The 21,530-nt window shown below is 45.8% G+C and overlaps 1 protein-coding gene across 1 annotated transcript; it reads right to left on the minus strand.

Annotated features, from left to right (window-relative positions):
* Positions 1 to 258: 258 nt before the first annotated feature.
* LOC149320768 (uncharacterized) lies at positions 259 to 20,440 on the minus strand. Its single transcript, XM_089503281.1, has 4 exons — positions 20,364 to 20,440; positions 13,789 to 14,507; positions 4,658 to 4,784; positions 259 to 2,595 (listed from the first exon to the last, which is right to left on the minus strand). Exons 2-4 carry the CDS (start codon positions 14,497 to 14,499, stop codon positions 848 to 850), a joined length of 2,586 nt encoding a protein of 861 aa, XP_089359407.1. The 5' UTR covers positions 14,500 to 14,507; positions 20,364 to 20,440; the 3' UTR covers positions 259 to 847.
* Between the last annotated feature and the right edge of the window lie 1,090 nt (positions 20,441 to 21,530).

Below are 21,530 nucleotides of genomic sequence, written 5' to 3' on the forward strand. Positions count from 1 at the left end.
TTGCTGCTTCTGAAAATTCCAGTTTTTCTAACTGCTCAGGAAAAAAACATTATTGTCTTAGCTCTCTTGTACAACCAAACTTCCAACCAGATTCTCTGCCTCCTCCTGATTTAGCACAACAGTATTTTCAGGATTTGAATCCAACCCCTTTTACACAGCACATGAAAACCATGCCCTCATCTGAACAAGTACTTACCATCAAATGATTAAGTGGGGAGAAAGCCAAAAAAGATGACTGCTATGTGTACTCTGAATTAAAACATTTATTTCTTTATCCACAAAAGAGGAAAGTTGTTCAGCATCTCTAAAAACCACCCCCTCTGTTCCAGCACACCACTTCTAGCCCTGCATTGTCCAGTCTGGTACAAATACTTGCTATACTTAACTAACTTTACCCCTTTAATAAACCACATTAAACCCCGTAGATCTTTGCTTTTGTTGCAGCAGTTATATGACAACTTCTCCCCTCTCCATCAAAAACATTTACAGATGCAAACTTGACTGCCATGTTTCTCATGCTGCTAACATTATGTGACTGGATCTGAAATTTTGGTGTGGAGGAACCTTTTTACAGAAGCCCCCACAACAGCCTGGAAAGGCAAAATCAAAGACTCGCTTTCTTTAAGAGATGAAAGAAGAGATACTACTGAGAACTAGAAAGGTGAGCACCACAGCAGTATCATATGCTGCACTATTAAATGGCTAATGATGTCATTTGGAACTGTGAACCTTCAAAAGTATTCATGTGGTATATCTATTTTCCCATCTAGAAAATATTCTTTCACACATTCATTCTCATATTGATTTTCATGTGTCTTGAAGTTTGAACTCTGGTTGAAGCTTTCTTTCATATATTCTCTCCTGTATGGATTTTCATATGTGTTTTAAGGTTTGAACTTTGGCTGAAGTGTTTCCCACAACTGGTGCATTTGAAAGGTTTCTCTCCTGTGTGCATCCTGTTATGCACTTTCAATGCAGAGCTAGAATCAAAGCTTTTCTCACAAACTGAGCACTTGTGTGGTTTCTCTGCCGTGTGGGCTGTCCTATGCTTCAGAAGTTCAGGCTCCTTACCGTAGCTTCTCCCACAGTCTGTGCATTTAAATGGCCTCTCATTTCTGTGGGTTCTTCTGTGTACTGTAACTGCAGAAATGCATTCGAAGCCTAGGCCACACTCCCTGCACTTAAATGGTTTCTCTCCTGTGTGAGTTCTTTGGTGCCGAATGAGCTCAGACTCCTTATCGTAGCTCTTGTCGCACTCTGGGCACCCATATGGTTTCTTCCTTGCATGGTTTTTAATGTGTGTTTGATAGCTGGTTTCCCAACGGAAGCATTTGCCACACTCTGAGCACTGGAATGGTTTCTCTCCTGTGTGGGTTCTTTCATGTAGATAAAGCATAGAGCTCTGGGCAAAGCTTTTCCCACACTGAGGACATTTGAATGGCTTTTCTCCTGAGTGGGTTTCTTTGTGCCTAATAAGGTGCGAAGACTTGCCATAGGTTTTGCCACATTCCGAGCAAGCGTACGGTCGATCTCCTGCATGGTTTTTCATATGCATTTTGATACTGCTCTCCCAACGGAAACTTTTCCCACATTCCGAACATTTGTAGGGTTTTCCTCCCATGTGGATCCTTCCATGGACAAAAAGCTGGGAGCTTTGACAAAAGCTTTTCCCACATTCTGGGCACCGATAGGGCTTCTCTCCTGTGTGTGTCCTCTCATGGATGAGAAGATCGTATCGGCGACTAAAACTGTTGCCACAATGGGAACATTTGTGGGGCTTCTCTCCAGTATGGATTCTCTTGTGAGTGATAAGATGTGAACCTTGACTGAAGCATTTCCCACACTCAGGACATTTATATGGTTTTTCCCCTGTGTGGCTTCTTTTATGGGTGGTAAGGAGAGATTTATCGGCAAAGCTTTTCTCACAGTCAGAGCACTTGTAGAGTTTCTCTCCCGTGTGGGTCAGGCGATGCCTCATCAGGTGGCCTCGCTTGATAAAAGACTTTCCACAGTCACCACAAGTGAACGGTCTCTCCCCTGTATGAATTCTTTCATGATCAGAAAGGATGGTGCTGGTGCTGAAGGTTTTCCCACACCTTAAGCATTTATATGGCTTCTGCCCTGTGTGGCTTTGCTCATGCCTCACAAGGAGCGCTTTATAACCGAAACCTTTTCCACAATCTGAACACCGATATGGCTTCTCTCCTGTATGTATGGTCAGGTGGTTAGTAAGAACTGAAAGCCGCTCAAAGGCTTTCCCACACACAGTGCACACATGTGTTTTCTTTCTTTTTCGAGGTGGTCTTCTCTTTGGAAGTACAAACTTTCCCCCACAGTCCGAACCTTCTGTTTCTCTTGCACAGGAGGCTGCTCCAACAAAACTGTGGTCATAACCAGCCGAGTCTGCTAGCACAGGATGCAACTCCACTGGACTTTCTTGTCCCTGCTGATTTTGAAATGTTTCTCCTGTGACTGTTTTCTGCAAATTAATTTCTTTTGCTCCACCATCCTGAGACATCCCGCTGAGTTCTGTTTGCTCTGGTCGTCCATCTAGCTGAAGGTGCGCTTGCTCGTTTTTGGTCACTTGCCAGGCACCTGTTGGAAGAAAGAAAATTGGGATTTTGGTTAATCTTAAAAGAAACATTATTTAATGTTGTAACTTAAATTAGGAAGTCAAAAATATATTCCACTGATAGAATATGAGAGAGAGAGAAAGAGAGAGAGACAGAGAGAGAGGGGGGGGGTGTACAGCATCCATAAATGCATCGGAGGAAGTAGATGTAAGTCTACAAAAACTCATGCTGCCAACTTCTTTCTTTAGTTAGTCTCAAAGGTGCTATAAAATCTCTCTACATATAACATCCATAAATATTACAGTGAACCCCTGGTATTTGCTGGGGTTTGGTTCTAGGAGCCACCTGTGGATACCAAAAAATATGGATGCTCAAGTACCCTTAAATATAACATATAGTAAAATGGTGACCCTTTTATAAAATGGCAAAATCAAGGTTTGCTTTCTGTAATTTATATTCTTTTGAATATTTTCAATCTGTGGATGCTTGAATCCATGGATAAAGAATCCATAAATATGGAGGGCTGACTCCAAAGAGGAAAGAATAAAAAAGGAAAAACACAGAGGTAAATTAATGCTACAAATAAAAATAAAAAATAATTTTCTTCAGATATTAAAATGTTGAGTAATAAAGTCACTCCTCCTTTTTCGCTGGGGATCTGTTCCAGATCCCCTCATGAAAATGGAGTTTTGCTTATATTCAAGCCCCATTGGCTTGATTATAGGCATGGGCACGTGGAGGTGCACGGGTGCATGCTTCATTCCTCCTTCGTTCGTCCCTTGCATATAAGCAAGGGACGCAAGTGCAAAGACCATGAGAATGGAGGGAGGACTGTAGCTGCACACTATCCTGAAACAAGTCTCTGTAGGTCAGGGTTGAGCAACTACCAAGTGCTGGGGAATTGCCCTGTAAAGGCTGTTGGAGGTCTGTACTCTATGCCCCATAACTTAAAGAAATATCTAATATATTGTAGTTGTTGTTGTGTTCCTTCAAGATGTTGCCAACTCATGGTGACCCTAAGGCGAACTAATCATGGAGTTTTCTTGGCAAGATTTATTCAGAGGAGGTTTGGCATTGCCTTACCCTTTGGCTGAGAGTACATGACTCGCCCAAGGCCACCCAGTGGGTTTCATGGCCAAGCTGCATGTCAAACCCTGGTTACAGGGCAGTTTTGCCATATTTTTGACCCCTTGTGTGCCATTTTAGGTCCATTTATTTAACACAGGAAGTCATCCAGTAGTGAACTTCTGGTTCATTTAATCTTTTTTTTTAAAGGTCTCTTCTGGGCCTAAAACATCTCTCTTTCTCTCTCTCCTCGCATGTGTTAGAGAAAGAGAGAAAATGTGGCATAATGTCCTCACATTGTCTCTAAGAGTTGTGAGGAGACATTTTTGGCTAAACCTTTCCCCAGTCCCAATGCATTTTTAAAAATTGGGAAGGGGTTCTCTAAGCATTTACATGAGGCCTTTGTTATTGTTGCTGCTGTTATGTGCCTTCAGGTTTCTGACTTACGGTGACCCTAAGGCAAATCTTTCACTGTATTTTCTTGGTAAGTTTCTTCAGAGGGTTGCCATTGCCATCTTGAGGCTGAGAGTGTGTGACTTGCTCAAAGTCACCCAGTGAGTTTTATGGCTAAGCGGGGATTCGAACCCTGGCCTCCAGAGTCATAGTCCAATACTCAAACTCACTAACACCACACTGGCTCCTCATCGTAGCTGGTACAAAACATAAATGCCCCCTTCCCCCCACACCATGGTCCCGATCCATCTGACCCATTATTATTTTAACAAATAAGCACACCAGCCACAAGAGCAAAGCTTACATGACAAATGTCACACCTAGACAATGTTCAGATGTTGATCAGAGTTAAGATGAAGTAGAGCAGATGTGGGAATTATGAGAACTGCCAGGTATTAACAGGCTGCAGTTACTAGCATCCCACACAGAGATGCTGGGGCTTGCAGTCCAATGACATCTGGAGGGCTACGTTATTCCCACTGCTGTCACAGAGAGAAATTAAAAAACCCCTCTGTGGAATTAGGGACCATTTTCCATCTGAAGAGTTCTTGCGCAGGAATTCTCACCAAGCACACAGGCCTCTTGGTTGCTCTCTTGCTTGGTCTCTAGGTGGGCCTGCAGCTCCTGAGGGCTGGGTGGATTCTGTCCTGATGAAGGAAAGACAACAGCTACCTCCTCTAAGAGTCCTGGCACCTGAAAGAGAAGTGCACAGAACAAGAGAAGTGTGACAAATAATTTTTGCTGCCTGAGGTGAAGAACACAATTATGTCTTCCTCTATCCCACCATTCAGAGATGGTGGAGGATGATATCCCAGTCCCATAGCTGAATCTCACTTCAGTACTGTGATATTATCCTCCACTATGGGATATTATCCTTCACCATGTCTGAAAAACTGTGCAGGACAATCTGGCCAGACCTGGTAGAAACAATAAGGAGCCCTGGGGGGGGGGGGGGGGGCAGTGGTTAAATGCTGGTATTGCAGCCACAACATTGTACGTTTGATCCTAGAGGAGGGCTCCAAAGTCCACTCAGCTTTCCATCCTTTTGTAGGTTGGTAAAATGAGTACCCAACTTGCTGGAGGCCATTGGCTTACACCTTGTAAACTGCTTGGGAAGTGCTAGTTTACTGATAAGCGGTGTTAAAAATGTACTTGCTATTGCCATTGCTACCACCTACTTACTGCCACCTTCTGCCTCACACAGTTCCCCCTAATAGCAGAGTTAGTCCTGAGCTTAGACATTTATATGTGTTTATACACAACTCTTCCAAGTTGCCTGTTGACTTATGATGTTGTTATTGTTGTGGCCTTCAAGTTGTTTCCAATTTATGGCCACCTTAAGATTATTATTATTATTATTATTAACGTTTATTTATAAAGCGCTGTAAATTTACACAGCACTGTACATACAATCTTTTAGTTAGACGGTTCCCTGCCCTCAGGCTTACAATCTAAGAAGACACGACACAAAGGAGAAGGGAGTGGTGGTGGGGAATGGGATCAGGTCCAGCAGATCTTCTCCACCTCCGAGGCCTGGACCAAGGCAGATGGACTGGAGGAAGGGCTTGGCTTCTTAATGGATGGTTAAAAGGAGGCTTCCTGGGTCAGAGAGGGGCTCACCTCTGGGAATGCTTCTCTAAACAATATAGTCTTTAATTCAGTTTTGAAACTGGGTAGAGAAGTGATGAGGTGTGCATGTGGGGGAAGAAGGTTCCAGGAGTAAGGGGCAACAAGCGAGAAGGGACAAATTTGGGAGGGGGCAGTGGTAGTCCTACACTGTGACAGGAGGCCTTGACTACAAGAGCGGAGGGTGCGAGTAGCAATGTAAGGAGAAAGAAGGTCAGATAAGTAAGGAGGGGCCAATCCATGGAGGGCTTTGAAAGTCAATAATAAAAGCTTGTATTGGATGCGGAAGGGGAAGGGGAGCCAATGAAGGGAGGATAAAAGAGGAGAAACATGGTCAAAGCGGCGAGCGGATGTGACAATACGGGCAGCTGAATACTGGACAGAGATTAAAGGATGGAGGTGTGAAAGAGGAAGCCCTGTCAGAAGGAGGTTACAATAATCTAGTCGTGAAACCACTAGGGCATGGACTAGAGTCTTGGCAGTAGAGGCTGAGAGAAATGGACGGATCTTGGCAATGTTGTGGAGAAAGAATCTACAGGCCTTGGCGGTGGCCTGGATCTGGGAAATAAATGACAGAGAAGAGTCAAAAATGAATCCAAGACTGCAGGCTTGATGAACCGGTTGAACATGAACATCTTGTCATGGTGTTTTCTTAGCAAGAGTTGTTCAGAGGAGGTTTGCCATTGTCTTCCCATGAGGCTAAGAATATGTGACTTTGGCCAAGGTCCCTCAGTGGGTTTCATGGCCGAGTTATGTATTGAACCCTGGTCTTCAGAGTTGTAGTCCGATACTCAAGCCACTATGCCATACTGACATATGGTGACTCCATGAATTTCACAGGGTTTTCTTAAGCCTCCACCATCATCCATAGGGATAGAAAGGAACGTTGGGTACTTACCGTGACACGTTCATTTCCTGCAGAGAAGGGTCCTGGCATCCTGTAATCTGGGTTTAGCTCCTCCTATTTGCTCCTGTAGGCAGGGACAATAAACAAAAGACCGGCCCCTATATAGGGAGGAGCTAGCCCCCCTGAGCCTCAGTCAATAACAAGCCAAGCGACTAGTAAGGTAATCAAGGGACTGAACTTTAGTAACATCAGCTAAGGGTTAACTAGAACACCTTAGAAAAAACTAGTCCAAGAACAAACAAGAACTCAGAAAAACCAGTCCAGCAACCAGAAGAAGAACAAGGCAGGTCCACCAACAGGCAGGCAGGGTCGGAGGCTGCAGGCAGCACCCGGGTGGGCAGGATGCCAGGACCCTTCTCTGCAGGAAATGAACGTGTCACGGTAAGTACCCAACGTTCCTTTTCCCAGCAGAGAGGCTCCTGTCCTCCTGTAATCTGGGATTTACAAAAGCCCTCTCGAACTGGGAGGGAGGTGCTGCTAGGAGACTGTGGCCCCCGACACAATCTGTTGGAGGAACCTCCTTTCAAATGACGCCTCTGCGGACTGAGACACGTCCAGTTTGTAATGTCTTATGAAGGTCGAAGGTGACTTCCATGCGGCCACCCTGCAAATATCTGACAGGGAGGCGCTAGTGGTCAAGGCCGCAGAGGTAGATGCACTCCTGGTTGAGTGCACCATCAACCCCTCAGGTGGAGTGAGATCAAGAGTTCAGTAGCTCTTTTGAATACAAGACCTGATTCACCTACTCAGAGTCGAGACTGGTACCTTGAACCCCAAAGAGCCCAGGCGAAAGGAAAAGAACATCTCAGATGACCTTAAGGTTGAAGTCCTCTTGATGTAGATTTTGAAGGCTCTGCACACATCCAATGTGTGCCAGGTCCTTTTCCAAGTCCTTATTAGGATCGGGGCAGAATGAAGGCAGGAGAATGTCCTGTGACACCTGAAAGGCTGAGTTGACCCTAGGCACGAAGGTAGGGTCTGGACGAAGGCACACTGAGACAGGCCTAAAAATATACAAGTCTTTATGTACCGACAGGGCCCCAGCTCTGACACCCATCTGGTGGAGGGAATGGCCGTGAGGAAGATGACCTTGAGGGAGAGGTGTTTGAGGAAGGCCTCCCAAAGGGACTTGATCGGCCCAGCCGTCAGAGCCTTTAAGACCGTGTTCACATCCCAAGATGGAAAACGATGTCTGGTGGGCAGGCCCTGTTGGAAAACTCCCCTCAACAGCCTCTTAATGTGAGGATGGCTGCCATTCTAGCTGCTCTCATATGGAGCAGAAACGACGTGATGGCAGACACCTGCCTTATAACCATGTTGGGTCAAGTCCCTTCTTAATGTCATCTTGGATGGACTATAGCAGGTCAGCCACTGAAAACCTGAAGCTGTTGATGAGAACTTGCCTAAGCAGTGGATTATGTGATCAATCAGAATAGAACCTGATCTAATCTGGACCTATGGCAGCTTCCAGCCTATCACTGATCACCTTGTCAACTGGTTATAGCAATGAAGGTGATATTAAGGTGATTTCATTTGTAGTAATTAAGACTTCCCACTCTGAAAGAGGAATGTTAATGTCTGACCTCCAATTAAAATTTCAAAACAATGTGCAGTTCTTTACTGGAACGTCTGTGAACCTGTGTAAAATAAAACTAATCCCATGGTTAGGCAAAGAAGACACTGGATTAACCTTTATCTCACAGACATTGGTGAGTCCATGCAGAAGCATAGATGCACTCTGTGTTAACAGGGCATGTGGTCAGAATTAAGTCTGATTTCTTTTGAGGATGAACTTGTTTAGAGGACTTTAGGACTTTGCATGGATACCAAATCCATGGAAGCTCAAGGCACATAAAATATAATCGCATAGTAAAATGGAGTCTCCTATATAAAATAGTAAAATCATAGTTTGTTGTGTTGTATTTTTGTTTTGTTTGTTTTTTGGAATATATATATATATATATATATATATATATATATATATATATAAGCTGTGGGCATATAGGTGGCTGGTGTAAGTCTCTATATGGAGCTGTATGGTATATTAAATCTGAGCATTTTTGCTAGCAGAAAACAAGGCATAGGCACTAGGAAGTCCGTTTTTCCAGCCCCAAAAGGTAGTAAACAATGGTGTTGTTTGGACCAGACCATGCCATGAAAACCCAATCAGGGATAAGACACTCACCCACCCAGCAGCTAACCTTATAACCATAAAATCATATGGAGTTGGATGAGACCACAAGGGCCATCAAGTCCAACCCCCTGCCATGCAGGAAATCACAATCAAAGCATGGCCAACAATATGCAAAGGAATCTTGTAGCACCCTGAGACCACTAAAGAAAAGAGATTAGCAGCATGAACCTTCATGGCCTTGAGCCCAATTCATCATATGCATGATAGATCCTGTTACAATAGGCTTTCCAAGCCACGCAGCAGTTGAATGGCAAGCCCATCAGCAGGCATTCTTACTTAAAATTTAACAATCTAGACAAGGTAAGAGGTAATTGTGATTTTTGTGGCAGACCCCTCAGGGCTCTGTAGGATGTCTGAATGGGATTTGAAGCAACCCCTTAGTAGAGAAACCTGATTATATTGTTTTAAAACACTCATGGAGGAAGGGGAGTTTTTCCCCCCATGGAGAGGAGTCTGTCTGTTTGTTTTTGATAAGAATTGTTCTTAACCCCCTGTATTAGTGAGAACCATCTCATGGAAGAAACTGTATTTTGTTGTTTCTTCCCTTTAACAGACATCTCTCCAAGAAAGAAGGGAAGGCAAGGGGAGCCACATCTTTGAGGCTAGCTGACTGAGGTTAACTGTGTTTTATAACAGGAACATAATCCTTTTGCCACTAAAATGGAGTTTGGTTGGTCACCTTAATCCAATATGTCTATCACCTCATATGAGATGTTTTTACCAAAGATCCTCAATGCATGTAAGCATTAGAGGTCTGCTGAGTGACCAGAGACCTTCTCCTTGCTTGAGTCACCCTGTTTATTAGCATTTAAATGAATCTGTATTGTTAAAGCTTATGCTCTTAATGAGAAGTGATATGGCTGATAACAGTTTGCACAAAGGAGGTAGAACCATGTGCTCATCCTATGTCTTTGGCTGTTCCACCTAAGGCAAAAAAGGCTCTGGACCTAATGGAGACAGTGATGGAGGCCCATGAGGGGGCAAGAAAAGTGGCTTTTATGGCTTTCATGTGGCTTTTATGGCTAGCCCCTCCCTTGAAGAATTAGTTTCTAGGCATCTTCTCTGGCCTGGAAAAAGGAGAGGGGGGTGAGCAGAAACAGCACAACTCAAACCTCATGTGCTAACAGTAATAAAATGAACACCAGAAAGGTTAACCAGTATCTCTTGTAAATCTGAGCCCCCAGACCTGTAGATGTGGGGGCTTTCCCCTCCTTTATTTGCCCCATCAAGGGAGGCTGCCTGGGCAGTGGCTTATTCCAAGCACTGAGAAAACTGCTCTTAAGTTAGCAGTGACTGAAGATCATTGCTAATCATGGGTAGATAGCTGCATATGGCCTGTAGTGTAGCCCTGATACTCACAGGGCATTTTGTTTTATTTATATTTAAAACAGCCCCAACTTCAAGCTGGGGTTTACAGCTTAGCCCTTTTAATCTCAGGGAGGCTTTATAGTAACCTGGCTGCATGATAGAAGCTAGCTTGGTCCTCAACTCCCTCCCACTTGCATAGGTAGCTGGGAAGGGCAGAGGGACTGCTGTGGGACATGGCTCTACATTTACCTGAGGTAAGTGTGTGTCCTGAGAAAGGATAATCTCTGATGGAAAGGAGAGGCCAAGCGCTCAAGCTTTTCTCTCAAGAGTGGCACGGTTTGGGGCAGCCAAACACAACTGGGGGTGAAGGGAACTCTCCACCCATGATATCCACAAATGGTTTACCCCTTTTTGTTGTTGTAATTTTTGGGGAGGGAACACAGGAGGATTTGTATCCATGTGGTCTCTCAAAGAATCCTTGGGTTGGAAGAGATCCCAAGGGCCATCCAGTCCAACCCCATTCTGCCATGCAGGAACTCTCAATCAAAGCATTCCCGATAGATGGCCCTCCAGCCTCTGTTTAGAAGTGGGTGGCAGAGGCCATGCTCTCTCTGGGGTGGACATGAAGCCATTTTGTGTTTTTGTGTGGGATGCTCTGTGGCAGCCAAAAAAGACCATTTTAGAGTTGGAAGCTTCAGCTCCTGCTGGGCCAAGTCCAGCTTCCTTTAGAGCCATGTGTCTATGCAACACAAAGGGGGAGTCCTCTGCCTCCTTACACACCATCTCATTATAAGAATTCAAAAGGAATGTGCAGGAGCCCTGGCAACACCACCATGTGTTTCCCAGTCTGCAAAAGGATCCCCCACACCTGTTAGGGTCCTGGATGCCATTGGGGCCAGAGATGGGAAGGAAGGGGGAGACCAAGGGTTAATGCCCCCATCTGCCTTCCTGGCAGAGTCCCAAACCTTATGCTAGGCATAGTGCCTGCAATGGCCATGGCAGAGTCCTCATGGCAATGCCTGCCCTGAGCGAGGGCATTAGATCTGGCAAAGGTTCTTTGGTGGCTAGAGAGAGAGGGCCCCTGGTACTCACCGTTCTCCTGTGACTTCTGGCTGGCTTGCCTCTCTGACCTTGGCCATTTCAGGCTGGGCAGAGGTGATGCAGAGAAATCCTTTGCCATGGCTTTTGGCTGGCCTGTCCTCTGAACTCTGGCCCCAAATGGGCTGAGCAGGGAAGTTTCCATGACTTCTGGCCAGTTTCCTCACTGATCCCTGGCCTTAAACAGGCTGGGCAGAGGTGATGTGGAGAAATAGAGACATGGAGGGGATACCCCTCACCATCTCTTCCCACGGCTCCCATGTGCTGCAATGCTGTTTGCAGAAATCTCCTGTGCTCCCACCATGAAAGGGGGCAGCTTTGGAGGAGAGGGAGAGTCACTGGCAAAGCCAAGACCTTTCTCCAATCCTGGGAGCCCTTGACATTTTAAGTCTTCTTCATGCTTCCAAGGCTGTAGTAAAGAAGCTGCAGAGCAACAGCAAACACATCCCAATGGGTCTCCCTCTGAAGCCAGCTCCCTCTGTTGAGCTGGCAGACCCTGAGCTAGGGAAGCCTGGGTTAAGGATGGCCCTTCACCCATGCTCTCAGGGTTCTCTGCCATAGCCACCACCAAGGAAGGGGGGAAAGGCCGGAGAGAGGAGAAGAAAGAAAGGCCAAGAAAACTCTCAAACCGCTTTCGTAGAAAGGAAAAACTTTGCTGGCTCGAAGAGAACATCCTGCTAGGAGCTTAGGCAGGAACAAGACTGAGGCTCAGGGGGGCTAGCTCCTCCCTATATAGGGGCCGGTCTTTTGTTTATTGTCCCTGCCTACAGGAGCAAATAGGAGGAGCTAAACCCAGATTACAGGAGGACAGGACCCTCTCTGCTGGGAAAGCGCAAGCCAACTCCATTGGGCTTAATCAGAGTAAGAAGAAGGGCCCTTCCTCCAGTCCATCTGCCATGGTCCAGGCCTCAGCAAGAGAGAAGATCTGATGGACTTTTCCCCTTCCTCAATGCCATTCCCTTCTCCTTTTAGATTGTAAGCCTGAGGGCAGGGAAATGTCTATGTCTTATTATTATTATTATTATTATTATTATTATTAAGCAAGGAATACCTCAGAGGTGGTTTTGCTAGTTTGTTCCTCTGAAATATCGCATACAGCATCTGGTATTCATTGGTGGTCTCCTGTTCAAAGACTAACCAGGGGTGAACCTACTTAGTTTCCATGATCAGACAGGATCTGGGGCCTTTATGGTATTTAGGCCTGTTGGTATGTATCCCTGCTTGACCATCAAACCCACTGGGTGACCCTGGGCAAGTCACACACTCTCAGAGGGTGGAAATACTTAGCTTCCAAGACTAGACCGCAGTATTTAGGGTATTTAGACCCAACTGGTACACATTGTTGCTGTGTGACTTCAAGTTGTTTCTGACTTATGACAATCCTAATGTGAACCTATCACAGGGTTTTGTGGGGCTGAGAGTGTATGATTCACTCAAGGTCACCCAGTGGATTTTCATGGCTGAGTGGAGAATTGAGCCCTGATCTCCAGAGTTGTTGGCAAATGCTCAGACTATTACACTATCCTGCCACATACATGGATTTTATGTATTTATTTATGCAAATCATGGTTGACTCTACTTACCTTCTGAGATCAGCTGGAGTTTGGTGCCTTTGGGTACACAGTGAGAGAAACCATGATTGCAGAGTGACAGATTGTGGCTTCCTTATCAGTGAGGCTATGGTGGTCCACCTACTTTGGACTTTAAGTCTTTAAGGGAGTCATCCAAGGTGCTGAGAAAGCCAGCATGGCGTAGTGGTTTGAGCAATGGAGTACAGTATAACTCTGGAGATCAGTGTTCGATTCATAGCTCAGCCATGTAACCCACTCTCAGCCTCAGGGGAAGGCAATGGCAAACCTTCTCTGAACAAATCTTGTCAAGAAAACCCCACAATAAGTTCACCTTAGGGTCACTATAAGTTGGAAATGATTTGAAGGCCCACAACTACCACTAAGGTACTGAGTCTTATTGGTGGATAGGAATCAATACAGACTGTATTTAATTTACACTGCACTTTTCTCTCAGTCTGTGACTCACAATGGCTTGAGACTAAAACCAGAGTGGATCCATCACCCTGCTAGCATGAAAACCATCAGCTGGTAGGGGTTAATACTGAAAGGACTGTTGTGCCAAATTCTAACCCCCTCATTTCAGGATGCAATAGTTCTTAACAGTGACTAAGGAAGTTTTCTGACCTGTTCAATGTTTAGAGCCAGGGTGGGCCATTGTAGAGAGTCGTGGGGCTATGACCACCTCATACACAGATTTTGATACCCATAAGGTGTCCTGAAACCTAACTCCAGTGCATACCGAGGGCCCACTGCATTGTTAAAAGAGACAACCTTGTCACAGGAAGCTTCTGGAGGTGTTAATTTTGGGACTCTTTTTTTTTTTTTTTTTTTTTGTGGGGGAACCACATTGAGGGACATAGTAGGCCATAGTGTTTCCACCCCTGGTTTAGGCATAGCTGGCAAAACCAGATTTAAATGTGGATTCAAGGGCTTGACACCTATTGAGGCTATAAGATTGCAATCATGCAGTCGCTAGGCCAAATCTCTCCTCACCTTTTCTTCCCATCTTTCTGGATCTTGCAACCGGAGGGGAAAGTCTTCTGCCAGGGCCACAGCTTGGGCCATACTCCGTGGGCACTGTTCCCTCACCCAGCTCTGCATTTCTACAGGCAGGATGGCCAGGAACCGCTCCAGGATTACCAATTCCACGACTTGCTCTTTGGTGCGCTTCTCGGGCCTCAGCCACTGATGGCCAAGTTGCCAGAGTTGCCAGCCGTTTTCTTGGGGGCCTTCATCTTCTGCATAATGAAAGTCGTGAAAGCACTGACACAGCATCTCTAAACCATCGGTGTCAGTGTCATCCTCGGGGACCTCTTCCTTCACCTTACTTGAGGAGTTGGCATTCTCCTTGGCCTCAAGCAGCATTTCTCTGCTGAGGCCTGGTAAGTTTGGGGCCATCCAGTGTCTTCTAGGCCAACATTCACTCTTGAATGAAGACTGAAAATCTTCTGCCCGATTCCACAGGTTGGGACCCATCAGTGGTGGGTTCCTGTGTCCAAACTGAGGATACTGCATTGTCTTCAAGAATGTTTGCCATGGGCCCACCCAGTGTTGTTTCAGTCCATTACCTGGAGCCCACATCACTTTTGGAGTTGGACCCAGATGAAGGTCTTGGATGGTAGCTACTGGGGTAACAAAACAGAAAGGCTCAGCTCCTTCCAACTTCTCCCCAGATTTTGCTGAGTTGTGCTCTTCCATTTTCATTCCTTGGGCTGCAAGCGGAGGGAGAACACAAATCAGAGCTTAGATTGGCGGGATACAGACGGGCAGGGGAAGACGTCTTGGAGGTGTATTCTGCTGAATATGGAGCCTCCAGACCGCCCGCCCCGGGGGCATGGCTCAGGAGATGGGGCTTCCACATGGGGGGCAGTGAAGACGCCTCACCTGGGGCCGTTTCAGACCCGTGGTTTCCAAACTGCCGCCTCGGAGGACGCTGCAAAGAGAGAGGCAGCTTCCTCACGGGCGGCCAAAAACGGGGCTTTTTTTTTCTTTTGCCGGCTGGCGGGTGCGCAGCTGCGCAGCTGCAGCGCTAAGCAGCGGCGGCAGAAAGCCTATGGGCACATTTAAAGTGCCCAAGCCCCTTTAAAACTTTTTCCCCTGCTCTGCCCAAGAACAATGGTGGTCTCCTGCCAGCTGGTGATCAGCTGGTGTTGGCATCCTTGTCCGCTTGCACTTTGCCAGTGTCACCAGCATCATAGATGCCTCCTCTCCTTTGGTCCCCGCGCTCTTGCTGAATCTGCAATGCACAGCTACAGCTGTCTCCGCTGCCACCGCTGTCCCCCTGCCATCCCCCATCACCTCCCTTGTATATATGTAAATATTTACAGTTTTAGCGTTTTTTATTGTTAGGTGAAAATGGCACAGGAATGTGTCTAGGGGTTCACTTTAAAGTCCAAACTTTCCCCAATTCTAGCAGTGCATGCGTACATGTTGCTCTAGGGTTAGGGTTAGGGTTAGGGTTAGGGTTAGGGTTACGAGTCTTAAAATGCGCTGCAGTTGTGCTGCAGCTTCCACACCTGCATGGCAGCTGACACTGCAATTAAAGCCTGACTGCAAACTGCGCATGTTCCAGGACCCCGACTCATTATGCGACGCAGCAGACACGGAGCTTTTAAATGGGCAACTTAAATTAGCGGCGTAGCAATTCTGGCGTACCGGTGCAGCAGCTTACAGACGGAGCTGCTCAGCTGCGCATCAAACGGAAAAGAAGCGGAGAAAAGCAGCACCTTTTTAATGCCACTTCTTCCCGCTTGGGGCGTGCGGGGGGCGTGTTCATGGCGGCATTCAGGTAAGGGCCGTCTGAAGGCTCTACCTTCATGACGTCATGAATACACCCCTTTTTGCCCGTCTGTATCCCGCCATAATTACTTTAAAGAACTGATGACAGGTTGAGTCTCCCTTATCTGAAATGTTTGGGATCGCATGTGTTTTGGGTTTGGATCCCCCCCCCCCCCGAATTTTGGAATATTTGCATATACTGAATATAAAGAGATATCTTGGAGATGGGATCCAGGTCTAAACATGAAATTTATTTATGTTGCATATACACCTCATACACATAGCCTGAAGGTGATTTTATACACAATATCTTAAATAATTTTGGGCATGAAACAGAGTTTGTGTACACTGAACCAGCAGAAAGCAAAGGTATCACTATCTTAGCCACCCATGTGGACAGTTTTGGATTTTGGGGGTATATTGGATTTCAGAATTCCAGACAAGAGAGACTCAACGTGTAGTTTGCTATTTTTGCTAAGTAAAAACCAAAATGAAACAAAACCCTATTCTGTGCTATAAGCTCCCAGACTGCGCCACAAGGCACACCTAAGCAAGAGGTATACATGTCCCGTAATTATTGGAGTAGAGAGTCAGCATGGTGTATTGGTTTTACTGCTTGTTATTGTAGTTGGTGTTGTGTGCCTTCAAGTTATTTCCGACTTATGGTGACCCTAAGGTGAACTTATCATGGGGTTTTCTTGGCAAGTTTCTTCAAAAGGGGTTTGCCACTGCCATCCTTTGAGGCTGGCTGTGACTTGCCCAAAGTTACTCTGTGGGTTTACTTGGCTGAACGGGTGTTCAAACCCTTGTCTCCAGAGTCCTAGTCCAATGCTCAAACCATTAGGCCACACTGGCTTAGTTTGGGTGTTGAATTGTTTTAAATCATGCCTACATGAGCCCATTGGGTGACTGAAAGATAATCAGGTTCAGTTTCTGACACTCCCGGGCAATCAAGGAGGAGGAAGCACAATCAAGTTTGGTTCTCATTTTGCAAAAATGCAATTCCCTACAATGACCAATGCACAAAAAGAAGGGGGGGGGGTAGTTCTTTCTAACTGCTGCTTCCCAGCAACCAGTTTTGAAAGCTACTGCTGCTAATCTGGGAGACAACAGTGTGAATAGTAGCATTCGCCTCCATGGATTCAACTAAGTGGAGGTCCAAATTGGTGACTTCCACCACAACAGTAGGCATTTGGCATCCACTGGGGGTTGGTTCCAGGACCATCCATGGATATCAAAATCCATGGATGCTTAAGTCCCATTATTTACAATAGCATTGTAAAATGGTGTCCATTATATAAAGTGGCAAAATTGGGGGGGGGGGGGAATATTTTCAAGCCTTGGATAGTGGAAACTGTGGATGCAAATTCTGTGGACACTGAGGGCTGACTGTATGTCTGGCAGTAGCAAATTCCCTAGTATAACTATGAACTATGTGAAGAAGTACTTGGTTTTGCTTGCATCCTGAATATCCTATCATTCCCTTTAACTGGGACTAGACTGGGGATGGGCCAAAAACAACTCTGAACATATTTGGCTGACTGAAATTGCTGCACCCCTTGTATATTCTAAACATATATCTAGCGAACCAGAAATATAGAACAAACAAACAATCGTAAACAAACACACAGGTCAATTTAGTCTGAAACAGCAGTAGCAATGCATACTTTGATGAAAATTTACAGGAGCTATCCAGGGTGCTGAATTGTGCACTCTGGGCTCACAACAAACGCCAACTCCCAGAATTCCATAGCCTTGAGCCAGACAAGTTAAAGTGGTGCCAGACCAGGTTATTTCTCCAGTGTGGATGCAGCTCTATTTTTTTTTTCTTGGTAAGATTTATTCAGGAGGCTTGCCACTGTCTTCCTCTTACGCTACACATATGTGACTTGCTCAAGATCACCCAGAGACTGGGAATTTGAACCCTCATCTCCTGGAGCGCTAGTCCAGCACACAGACCTGTACACCACACTGGCTCTCCAACCTGAAATACACCCACTGAAATCAAATAGACCTATGGAAGTGGAGACTAATAAGTTCTGTTCTTCTCATTAGGTCTACTTTAGTAAAGACTAACACTGGATCTAACTCCCCTTCCCACCAAGAAAAGAAAAAGGCAGTAGGGAAAGAGGGAGACTGTAATACAGGTGGATGGACTTTATCAAAGAAGCCACAGTCCTGTGTTTGCACGAACTGAAGAAAGCAGCTGATAACAGGGTTACTTGGAAGTCTCTCATTCATGTGGTTGCCATCAGTCAAAATAGATTGTGCAGCAAATCATAGGCACATTACAGACGGCCCAAAAGTGGGCGGTCTGGAGCCGGCTCCATTAGCTTCGCCGAGAAGCCCCAGCAGCCAGACCGCAAGGCTTCCTGGCGCAGCTAAAAAGGAGCGCCGAAATGGCAATCCTTTTTGGCCCCTGGAAGCGACGCTGCGAAGCGCGCACTCATGGTGTCACTTCTACTGTGCCACATCTGGACGCTGTGCGTCCAAGACGTAAATATGGCAGCACCCATGTGGACGGGCGCTGCCATTTAGTACGCGCTCCGAGTGTCCTAGGGAGAGGGGCAGTTAGGAAGGTGAGAACCTTCCTAACCCTAGCACGCCCCTTCCTAACTCTAGGATGCGCAGAGCGCATACTAAATGGCGGTGTGTAACCTGCCATAGACTCATAGTTTGAAGAGACATCAAGGGCCATCCAGTCTAACGTACTGCCATGCAGGAACTTTCAATCAAAGCACTCCTGAAAGATGGTCATCCAGCCCCTGTTTAAAAACCTTCAAAGAAGAAGACTCCACCACACTTTGTGGGATGACAACAGCAACCCCTGCAAGAACCATACTGTACAACAGAGATATTTAATATTATAGCTGATCTGTTTTAGGTGGATTTTGTTTTCAGTGATGCCATGAACTTATCTGAAGGATCAAATCTTGCTATATGTCCAGCCACTAAGATCTTTAGGGGAAGGGCTTCTTTCAATTCCATCACCTTCTCAGGCTAATTTTGATGGGAACAAGGGCTTCTTAGTGGCTGCTCCCAGGCACCCGAACTCAGTCCCCAGTGAGGCTAGGATGTTTATCTCCTTACTCTTCTTCCATCAGCAAGTACATCTTTTTCTATTCTGATCACTTTTTAGGAATTTACTGCAATCGGCTTGCCAATGGCATGCTGTGTTCTTGATTTTTTCTCTTCTATCTTTAAATGGGTTTTCAAAATGTTTTACAGACACACATTTTACTAATGTATTTACTGTAAGTATTTCAAACTATATTTTAAAAACCCTGGTAGAACCAGTGTGGCATTGTGATTTGAGCATTGGACTAGGACTCAGGAGACCAGGATTCAATCCCCAGCTTGGCCTTAGAATCATAGAATTATAGAGGTGGAATAGACCACAAGGGCCATCCAGTCCAACCCCATTCTGCCATGCAGGAACTCCCAATCAAAGCATCCCTGACAGATGGCCATCCAGCCTCTGTTTGAAGACTTCTAAGGAAGGAGACTCCACTACACTCCTAGGGAGTTTCTTCCACTGTTGAACATCTTTTCTGTCAGGATGTTAGGCTGGAATCTCTTTTCCTGTAGCTTACATCCATTGCTCCATGTCCTATTGTCTCTGGAGCAGCAGAAAAGAAGTTTGCTCCCTCCTCAATATGACATCCCGTCAAATATTTATACAGGTATATCATACCACCTCTTAGCTTTCTCTTCTCCAGGCTAAACATCTGCAGCTCCCTAAGTTGTTCCTAATAGGGTATGGTGTCCTGACCCTTCACCATTTTAGTTGCCCTCCTTTGGTCACGCTCCAGTTTCTCAACATCCTTTTTAAATTGTGGTGCCCAGAACTGGACACAATATTCCAGGTGGGGCCTGACCAAAGCAGAATATAGTGGCACTATTACTTCCCTTGATCTAGACACTATACTTCTATTGATGCAGCCTAAAATTGCATTGGTCTTGTTAGCTGCTGCGTCCTACTGTTGACTCATGTTCAACTTGTGGTCTACTTGGACTCCTAGATCCCTTTCACACGTAGTTTCATTCAGCCAGGTGTATCCTGTATCTGTATTTTTCCACCCTAAGTGCAGTACCTTACATTCCTCCGTGTTGAATTTCATTTTGTTAGCTTTGGCCCAGTTTTCTAGTCTATTCAGGTCATTTTGAATTTTGATCCTGTCCTCTGGGGTATTAGCTATTCCTCCTAATTTGGTGTCATCTGCAAATTTGATAAGTATACCACCAATTCTGTCCTCCAAGTCATTGATAAAGATGTTGAGAAAGATGTAAAGTGGCCTGGAAACCCACTGGGTGACCTTGGCTAAGTCATCCTCTGCCAGCCCAGGGGAAGACAATGGCCAAGCTCCTCTGAACAAATTGTGCCAAGAAAACACCATGATAGGTTCACATTATGGTTGCTGTAAGATGGAAATATCTTGAAGGCACACAATACACACACACACACACACACACACAGAGAGAGAGAGAGAGAGAGAGAGAGAGAGAGAGAGAGAGGACAAGGGGGTCTTGGGGATGTTTCACCCACAGAGTCCCCATGAAATCAGGTCTATTCCAAGGCAGTCAACAACAACCACAAAGGGCTAGATTTCTCACTCAGCCTTGGCTCCCTCTTCCTTCATCTCCCCTTATTATTAAACTTTATTTATAAAGCGCTGTAGGTTTACACGGCGTTGTACATAGAATAGAATAAAATGAAATGAAATGGACCTTCCAGTGGCGTACATCCTTGGATCTCCTGTATCCTTTGCAGCCATTCTGGACCCACTCACCTGATCCACCTGGGGACCCTTTGGGAGGTGTTCCCTTGGGATCTGGGCAGGGAACCTTTCCCTGGATGGTTTGCAGAGGAGGCCAGGAGGGCAGAGAAGGGGACACGGTTGGGAAACAGGGAAAGGGAAGCTGAGATGGAGAAGTTTTCCTGAAAGGAGAAGGCGGAGTCCCCTCTTCCCTCCCCTTCCCTCTCCTCCATCCATCCAGCCTGGGCTTGTCTAGAAAGGCCAGCTCGCTGGCTTTAACCCCTTTCCTCCTTAGCTAGGAAAGCAGCCAAGAGAGGGACAAGCTGGAGCATCCCTACATCTCAGCATCCCTCAGGTCCCACAGGCTCTCCCTTCTTTGTATATGCACACAGACTCTGACATAGGACCTACTTAAACAAATGACAGTACTTGCTGGAAATGTAAAAGATACTGGAAGCAGATACACTTGTCTATTGGAATGATGTTCCAGGTTAAATTTGAAATGAAGCTGGAAATGGGGCTGAGGTGTTATCGCCCTGGGGAAGCTGCAGAGGAGGTCTAGGGAAAGGACCACCTGCTGCAGCTGCTCCCACACCAGGCTAGTCTCCCTTTAGTTGCAGTTCTTCCAAGAAATATTCAATAGGTAACTTAATAAAGTGGCCCTTTTGAAAACCATTTCTTGTGTGTGGTCTCTTTATTCACTGGTTGGTCAGCAAAGTTCCTGTACATTTAATGTAGAAGAGCAAATTTGAGCGGATGTTGCTTGTCACACAACCAGGTAAGAAGTAAACCCTGCTGAAATTCCCTATTTTATCTAACAGTTAAAAGCAGAGGAACCCTCTCCAGTTTTCCCTTTTGAGGGTGTTCCCACTTGCCTATAAAGTGGATCATGAAGTGAATTAAGAGGTGTCGTTCCCACTGATGCCCGAATTAGTTCCTCAATGCCCCGAAATCGTTTCCACTGCGATTCGATTCAAAATCGAATTATATCATATAATTCGAATTAGATGCCTATAAACCGGCTTAAAAAAATAGTAGGTTATAAAGCAGGTTATTTTGAAAGCGGGGTACAATTCGCTGTATCCGAATGGGAATGACAAGGGTGTCTGATGCGGGAACCTGGAGATGGGAGGAGCAGCACTCAAGGGGCTGGCCTGGGGGTGTCACCCTCTTTGGTCTCTTTCTGCATCGCCAGTGCCA

Source organism: Sceloporus occidentalis, unplaced genomic scaffold (assembly GCF_023333645.1).
Source record: "Sceloporus occidentalis isolate IW3139 unplaced genomic scaffold, rSceOcc1.0.p SCAF_1, whole genome shotgun sequence".
NCBI classification, from domain to species: domain Eukaryota; kingdom Metazoa; phylum Chordata; class Lepidosauria; order Squamata; family Phrynosomatidae; genus Sceloporus; species Sceloporus occidentalis.